Source organism: Stylophora pistillata, chromosome 8 (assembly GCF_964205215.1).
Source record: "Stylophora pistillata chromosome 8, jaStyPist1.2, whole genome shotgun sequence".
Taxonomy (NCBI): Eukaryota; Metazoa; Cnidaria; class Anthozoa; order Scleractinia; family Pocilloporidae; genus Stylophora; species Stylophora pistillata.
Genome location: NC_142526.1, coordinates 30,429,413 through 30,437,914, shown reverse-complemented (window position 1 = coordinate 30,437,914; position 8,502 = coordinate 30,429,413). Strand labels below are relative to the sequence as shown.

Here is an 8,502-nt window from a genome sequence, read left to right as displayed (position 1 = left end):
TGCAAGGATTTTGAAACTATGCACTGACATTCAATCGCCCATGACATTCTACCAGTTATTTCACAGCTGGTTAGACTAACATACCGGAACTATTTAGTTTTGCTTCCTCGTTCAACTCGTTTAGCCTCAAGCATACCATTTTCCCAACTTTGCCGAGTAATGGGACCATTAAAAGATAGGGTTGACAATACACAGTAAATTCAGTAATGAAATCCTGTTTCTTGTGGCAATATTTTATTCAATGAAAAATATAAATATTTACATTTTTTCATTCCCCTCACACACTACTTGATGCACTCCTATTATGCAAACAAGATTTGAAGAAGACAGCCAATTAAGAGAATTATGTTTTTTTCTCTGCAAGTTGTCTTTCATTAATTTAATATCCAAAAAGGTTTTTAGAGAAAGACTAACCATCAGAGGATTTCACTACATTTAAATTTTAAAACAACTCTAGTCCAGCATTAAAAAAGTATTTTCTGCAGTTAAACCCATCATTACAGAAATCCTTGTAAAGGGATGGAGTGTCCTTTGAAATAGGAAAGGCTGACTAAATGTCAATCATAATCTTGTCGATGCATTGAGAAGTTCATTTACATTATTTACCACTGATAACAAGGTTTTATATTTTAACTTAATACTTCTAGCTACATGTCAGTCATCTAGTACAATGATTTTTGGTTCTAAAGGAATATGTCTACTTTTGGTCAGGCATTTCTTAAAACTGCCTTGTGGCTGTTCAACCTGAGTGTTCCCACCTCCAAGAGGTTCAAGTGTAGTAAGCATTACTCTTCTAGGCTGTGGAGGTTGGTTTACTGTGCTGTTTTCCTTCTCTGTGGGAGAAGTTATGGATGGTATCTGGGTTACAGCTGGAACAGGGGTCAGTGCTATTCTCCTCGGCTTAGAGTGGTCAGTTGTACAAGTTTTATCACATCTTGCTAACACTGACTGTTTTAAAGTGGGCTCTGTAGATTTGTTTGTGACATTTTCGTTAACCAAAGTTTTAAGGTCTGATATAGAAGATGTTCCAGGTGGTTGGGATGCCTGTGATGATTCCTTTGTGCAGGCTTTCTCAAGATCAATTGCCAATGTCACAAGGGGTACTCTTCTGGGTGCAAGTGTAGTTTGAGATGGAGAGGACAAATGCATAAGAAGAGTTTCCCTAGTTCTGTCATCAACTGGGGGTATGTTTCCACTACCAGGGCTGGACTCCAGTGTGTTGTGCTTCAGTACTTGTTCCAGAACTTGCTTTCCTTCCTTTGTTTCGGTCACTGTGTTTTCAGGCTTGGATGCACCCTCCACAGGTGCCAGAGCAACATGCCTTGGTGTTACCTGAGTAGTTGGTTTGATCTCAGCAGAGCTCTTGTTGGGTTGGCAGCTTCCTGCTGGCATTAGTGCAACACGCCTTGGTGTCATCTGACCACCAGGTGCCAGAGCAACACGCCTTGGTGTCATCTGACCACTTGAATTATTTCCATTTAGCTGCCCTTGTGCTGACGACAATGTCACATGTTTGGGACCAGCATGAGTCTGCTGCAGTCCTGCAGTGTTTGCAGCAGGCAGGGAAGATTGTACCAGACTGATAGAAGCTGCCATACTCAAATCTTCAGAAACTGGATTGGCAGCTCCTGGCTTTGAAGGGGCTGGTGCCAAAGAAATTGTCTTTGGAGCCCCTTTTCTGGCAGGTTTGGTTGGTGTAATCTTCATAGGAACTGTAAACATGCTAATCTTGCCAAGTTGCTCCTTCTTTGTAGACTGGGGTATTTTATCACACTTTTCCTCATTCTTTTCTTTCTCTGAGGGTGAAGAGGCTCGCAAGTTTTTGCCCATTTTGCCTGGAATAGCAAAGACTATAGTAACATTTCTATGCATTTTATTACTTTAAAGTCCAATGAATGTTAGGCCATTTCACATGTGAAATATAATGCTCTAAAACAATTGCTGTTCATTAAAGCCCCATTTATTTCAGATGAATGATTTCTGTAGCAATAGCACTTACTTATGCATTCTACTTTGATACATCCAAGCTCAGTGTAAATGATGTACATGCTGAAGAGTCAGCAGTTCATAGCGAACAAACACTCAGGGTCTTAAAATAATTGAGAAGAATTTGCTACCTTTCTATAACATCAAGAAATGGTTAGATATTCTAGTCTTCTCGGATAGGGACGAATAAATGGAGGTTCCGTCTCCTGCAGGGTTGGGTGTTAGGAGACATTAATTTCCCACACACGAGATTACTGTGTGATGGAAGTCCTCCCCTGGGGTGGGATAGGTGAGAGGGTGGACTAGCACGTATGGTTCGTATGTTCCTTTCTAGTCCTTCCCCATAGCAAAACATTAATGCAGTGAAAATGGAGTAAATTAAATTAAATTAACTGAAACTTGTTAATTTTTAAACTTTATTATTGGTTATCAGCTTAATGTGAAAGGTACCTGAAGTATCAGAACTTTGCAGCAGTGGTGAGTTGCTTCTCTCCAACACTTGTTTGATTGAGAGGCTGCAAGGTACACCAAGTTCTCCTTCTTTGAAGTGGACAATAGTGCAGTAGCCATCGGAAGAGGAAGCCACAAGCATACTTCCATCACTGGACCTAAAGAGATAACATGTCTTCATAAAAACCTAATTTATAATAATACCATTTAAAAGTAAGTAAAAACAATGAAGAAGAGTGGTATACTGTACATATAGACCTAAGAATAATTATATGTAATCCAAAAAATACCACAAAAATGAATCAATTTTGTGACAAAAGTTCATTGTTTATCTATTGGCATGTTTATCTTAGTCCTTTGACCCTCAGGGTAACTTGCATCTAAATTCTCCTTACAATACCACCCCTGAATCATACATTAAGGTTATGAGAATGAAGGAAATGATCACCCTGAAACTCTTGATCCTTAAAATAATTCTCTTTCTCAGCACATTAGAAAATGCATAGAGAATAGTATGGAGAATATGCATCCTAATCTTAGGTACTTCTTTGTGAGGGCATACACACCACGTTAAGAGATTGAAGCTGGATCTTTAGCTGAAATCTTTGACAAGACACCCACATTGACCCTCTTCCCTTATAGTATGAATGGAAAGCAAGCCATTAAAACCTTCTGAAAGACTGAGGATTGAATTGCTATGGACTACCACCATGCCATGCAAGGTTAGCATCTACACCCCATGGCCCTTAATTGCTAGAGAAACAGTGAATGGCATCACCAGCCTTGTGAATGAATCTTGGTTGCTATTACCAAAAGTATATCAATCTTGTACATACCAAGTAAGATCAGTGAGGGCAGCATAATGAATATTGGTTATGTAACCAAAAGGTGCTGCTTGTTGAGTGTCGTATAATAAAATGGAATCAATTGTTGCTACAGAAAAGACCATCCGGTAAGGTAACCTGTAGTGCAAACAAAATGGTATGTTATATTTCAGATCAAGTGTCAGTTTGCGAGTAAAGGATTTTTAAATAAAATTAATTATGGTACTGCACATAAAAAAACAGGAAACCTACTTGAAGATACTTTTTGCAGATTTGCCATCACCTTCAGCTGGGAGACAAAGATTAATAACATCCATCACTACTAAAGTTATACATGTGGCTAGGGCATGGTTTTCTTTAAAATACACAAAGTGAATTCTTGGCTTTAATCTGAAAAATAGCGGCCAAAATTACCCTCAGGTCTGAGTTTGGTTACACCACATTATTTAAAACACATGTAAGCGACAGAGACTTGTAATTTAGTGCACATGTCTAATTTGTTCTTATGTTAATTGTCAAGAAAAATTTCTACTACTGTTATAAAATAACTGAGATACTCAAGGTGCCCTAATCGGTCAAAAACCTATCATTTATTGCACCAGTAAACCCATAAAAAATTGAAGTTTGCAAACCACTTGCCTCTAGCTTGTGACTTACAAACTTTTTTAGAGATCTCCCAACATCCCAAGTGAGTTGTTTTTCCAGTACTGATAAAAAGTGTGGTCATCATCATCATCATTGTCACTTTAACGTAAGCCCAAAGCTTACACAAGCTGTTCGGTTGGGGCACAGTATAAAATACACCAACTTATTCCTCACATGAAAGTAACCAAACCAAATGTTTTCTCTACATTGTACCTTGTCTTAGTTCAAATAGGATAGGGCAACATCGTACTGCCACAGTGGCCTTTTGAGGACTTGGCAGATAAAGTACTGGTCTGAAACAATATTAATAAAAATTCCTAAATATATAAAGAATTTTCAGAAACAGTCAAGACAATTTCCCTAATAAATGACTTTTCCAGATGAAAACGGGAAAACTGTGTTAAAATATAAAAGGTGTTCCTTGTTTCTTACCCAAAAGGTAAGGCACTTACTTGTTTGGAGATCCTCGGGTAAAAACATAAGTTGTGTTGATGATCTGATCACCAACCTCCAGCCGGCCAGCTGAAAATTGAATGGAAACAAAGGAAATAAAGAAATGTTGTAAAAGAGGAAAATGCAAATGTACACAGACAGGAAAATTCCATCTGATCATCTGACTGGTGATCAGCCTATCTCTTGGTGACAAATAGCTCACTTAATAGATGATTTTAAGCACTATTGATCTGTACATGTAAATAGGGCTATACAACTAATTAAAATTTATTTATTTATTTTATTTATTTTTATCTCAATCAACAACCAGTGACATAACAGTAATCACGTTTTGAAGGAAACACTTACCTGGAACTAGAAGCAATGATCCATCCGGTGAAAAACTTGGCCGGCGAAAGAATGAGGGCAGGGTTTCATCATGAAACATTTTCCCATGCTTAAATGCCTAGGGAGAAACAGTAACAGAAACATTTTCTGGCAAATATGTTTTTTCTTTAAATGTCGGGCAGTGAGATCAAAATACTTAGGAATAACCTGTGATCCCCAAGAATAGAATATCACCCCTGAATCACACAGTGAGGTCACAAGATTAAAGGAAATGATCACCAACTTGGGAAAAGAATAAAGAACAGCATGGAGAATATGCATACCGCCTCCCGGTTAGCTCAATTGGTAGAGCACCGGACTGTTGTGCGGGAGGTCGTGAGTTCAAATCCGGCCAGACCAACACTCAGGGTCTTTAAATAACTGAGAAGAAAGTGCTGCCTTCGTAATAATATCTGCAAATGGTTAGACTTTCTAGTCTTCTCGGATAGGGACGATAAATGGAGGTCCCGTCTCACAAGCCCTTGTATGTGAAAGAATTTGTGGGACATTAAAGAGCCCACACACTGTTCAAAAAGAGTAGGGCACGTAGTGCCCGGTGTAGTGGTCTGTCTTTGTGTAGTGTCTATCAAAATTGATGGGGGGGACTGCACCTTTGAATATTGTATAGAAATGGTGCAATATAAATAAGGAATTCATTAATTCATTCATAAGGAATTCAATGTTAGGGTGTAAAGAGGTATCAAAAGTGAGAATGGTTATACCTCTCCATTTTCTGTTGGCTTTTGAGATCCATTTACCAACAGCTTTGTTATGTTATAACAACAGCGATAAGAGTTGGGATTGTAAAGCCTGCAACTTCTGCAGAAAGAATAAAAGTAAAGATGGAAATAAGCTCTATGGAGTGTACAGATTCATTGTTGTTTTGAGTGTAAAGTTCTGGTTTGCCAAGCTATGTTTTGTTTCAAGAACAACTGAAGAAAAATTGGCTAGTTTACATATTACATTTCTGAACCAAAATAAAAGCTCAGGAGCCAAAGTGACAAGGCTTGTTAACCTGACAGCTGCTACTTTATAGTATTGTGAATGGTTTTTGATTTTTTCCTTTCAAAACCATAATCTTGAGGCAACTTGAGCAAATGTGATAAGTACCTGTGACATAAAATACACAGTACCCTGGACTTATTATAAGTATTACAAGTGCATTAAATCACATCATAAATAGACAAGTGTAAGTGTATCTGTATCGTAGTATCCCAAATAATTTGTAATGTAAGTTAACTCTTTGACCCCTAGGAGTGATCAGGATCTAATTTCTCTCTACAATACCACTCCTGCATCACTCATTAAGGTCACAAGAATAAAGAAAAATGATCACCCACCAAAGAGGCTCTTGATTTATAAACAAATTCTCCTTGTCAGCACTTTGGGAAATATGTAGAGAACAGTGTGGAGAATATGCATACTGATGTTGGGGTGTACAGAGTTAAAAAAAGTATTACCTGTCACTTGAATTTGTCACAACATATTGGCCAAGGGGATCCCAGCAAACTCCTTGCACATAATGTTTATGGTCCTTCAAGATTACAAGTTTCTGACCTGTAGATCATATTCAATTTGATAAAGTTGAAAATTGTTCAGTTCTTGTAAAATAAACACACTCACCTCAGGGACAGAGGTTGGAAATTAAAAAAGGAGGGATAAAGTATTGATCAAAACTGGAATTTGCAGAGGGATAGAAAGGGGAGGACACAAGGATATTTTCTGGAAAAACACTAATGCCCCATGCAGCCAGAGCTTATCCTGCTTTACACAGCATGAGGCAATTAGGGATAATACTACTTCCCACTCCCCCCTGGATGGGATTCCAGCTTTTTGCAAGGTTACTCCCCACAATTTCATCAGACCTCCCTGATAGTTCACTGGTGCCCACGTTATGCTCCTGGATAGATAGAGGCACTGACTGTAAAAGGCTGGTTATTTACACAAGGTCTAGCCCAATCCATGTTTCTATGTAAGCAGTTAGGCTCAGGGATTTTCTATAAGAGGGTTGATTTAATTAGATAAAAGTCCTTCCACTACATCCATATCCATATCCATAGATTATCCAGCAAACAGTTAACGAGAATACTCAAACTTATCAGGTAGAACTTGTTATCTTGACCTACCATTGAATTCTCATCATTAAATTTCAAGGAAATGTGTAGCAGCTACAGGGCAGATTTAACAATCAGATCTTTGGGGTTAAAGAGTTAATACTGGTTCATAATTAAGGTGATGAAATTTTTCATTAGAACTGTCAAGACCACACACATACCTTTTACTATATCCCAAATGATAGCACTATTGTCAACAGATCCTGAAATGATGTTGTTTCCATCTGGTGACCATTGAAGGTCATATATATCCTCAATGTGCCCCCTTCATTTCAGAAAATAAAAATTTAATACATTAAATATTTGCAAATCATCAGGAAACTTTTCAGTATTATTCCCTTCATTATTTTGAAAAAGGTGAAGAAAATGACCCAGCTTGTAATTCATACACATACCTCAGAGCCTTGTGAAAAGTCCAGGATTCCTTGTTTGGTATTTCATCTGCATCCATGAATATGTCAGTTGTGTTCCTCTCGCCTGAGTTATTGAGCTTCCACAAAATAATCATGGAGTCTGTCAGTGGAACAAAATAATTATGTAAATGTTTTAAAGAAGAAGGAAGGACACCATTCATACCACGAAAGAAGATAAAAGTGGTGCTATGAGAAAGAAACCATGATCATCAAAATTTAAAACTTCATTATTCTGCTTGAGAAAATTCATTGCCATATCTCATCAAAACTTCTTGTAAATGATATTTCAACACTCAGAGTTTTTCCTCCGAGATATTACATTTTTTTGTCCTACACTGGGAAGGTACTAGTTTTTATTAGCAGAAGAACCCCTTTTTTGCAGTTTTCTTTTTATTTTGTAATTCAAACTTACCATCTCCTCCTGATGCAAGAATCTCATCTGCATGTAGAAATACAGTAACAAAATCAATGATATGCGACATGCATGTTATGTGTCTCGGGTTTGCATAGCTTTCTTGAATTCTCCCAACCCTCATTGTGATTAGATGAGGTATGTCAACACGGAAAAAGATTGAAACTAAATTTGTGATCAAAATCTAATATTTCCTCTATTTACCAATCGAGACAGACCCGAAATAAGATGCTCTTAAATCGGAACCCACAACGCTTCGAAGAAACCAAACAGCAGAACAAATAAATAGTAACACAAAATTTAAGCTTACCTTTCGGAGAAAACTTCACCACGTTAACAGCTTTTGTGTGGCGACTCAAATTTGCTAAAAAGTCAATAACTGTCTTTTGACCATCACCGCATGCGATCGACCAGATCTGCGTTCGAAAATAACGGCAATGAACGGAATAGCTCATTTAGGATAATACTGGGAAATAAACTGGATAAAGGATGAAGATGTGGAATTGTTTCGATATCCCAGTTCTCGATCATAAATCCGCGCTGAGTTTACAGTACCTTTACATCGTTATCTGCACCCGCGGTAGCAAGTCGCCATTTTGATCCTACTTTGCTAAAATCGACGCTCAGAATTGGTTCTTTTCCGTGCCAGGCGATTTCTGGAGTATTAAGCTTCATCGTTGAATACTTTGGCTAAGAATTATAGAAAAATGCTCAAGTATGAAAAATGACAGAACCGTGGAAGAGAACGAGTGATCAACAAAGCTCTCAACTTGTCTGCGCGCAAATATGACTTTCTTTTTCCCGCCACAAATCTCCGTAAGTACACATGCGTTCGGTAT

The 8,502-nt window shown here is 37.9% G+C and overlaps 1 protein-coding gene and 1 long non-coding RNA gene across 2 annotated transcripts; one reads left to right on the top strand and one right to left on the bottom strand.

Annotated features, from left to right (window-relative positions):
• Window positions 1-212: 212 nt before the first annotated feature.
• LOC111322495 (uncharacterized) lies at window positions 213-8,463 on the bottom strand. Its single transcript, XM_022925603.2, has 14 exons — window positions 8,219-8,463; window positions 7,974-8,079; window positions 7,664-7,690; window positions 7,234-7,351; window positions 7,000-7,103; window positions 6,185-6,281; window positions 5,447-5,543; window positions 4,707-4,803; window positions 4,358-4,427; window positions 4,119-4,198; window positions 3,513-3,549; window positions 3,273-3,398; window positions 2,437-2,594; window positions 213-1,835 (listed from the first exon to the last, which is right to left on the bottom strand). The coding sequence occupies exons 1-14, from the start codon at window positions 8,336-8,338 to the stop codon at window positions 655-657; spliced, it is 2,418 nt and encodes an 805-aa protein (XP_022781338.2). The 5' UTR covers window positions 8,339-8,463; the 3' UTR covers window positions 213-654.
• Window positions 2,514-4,804, top strand: LOC148725818 (uncharacterized). The gene is made up of 3 exons (XR_015990573.1): window positions 2,514-2,649; window positions 3,079-3,158; window positions 4,669-4,804. It is a non-coding gene; the product is annotated as an uncharacterized LOC148725818 (long non-coding RNA).
• Window positions 8,464-8,502: the final 39 nt, after the last annotated feature.

Excerpts from the sequence above, each read along its gene's own strand:
- LOC111322495 (XM_022925603.2), bottom strand. The coding sequence starts at position 8,338 with ATGAAGCTTAATACTCCAGAAATCGCCTGGCACGGAAAAGAACCAATT. Across the intron at positions 3,550-4,118 it reads CCTATTTGAACTAAGACAAG|CTGAAGGTGATGGCAAATCT; the intron begins GTACAATGTAGA and ends TTTGTCTCCCAG. Across the intron at positions 3,399-3,512 it reads TCTGCAAAAAGTATCTTCAA|GTTACCTTACCGGATGGTCT; the intron begins GTAGGTTTCCTG and ends TTTGCACTACAG.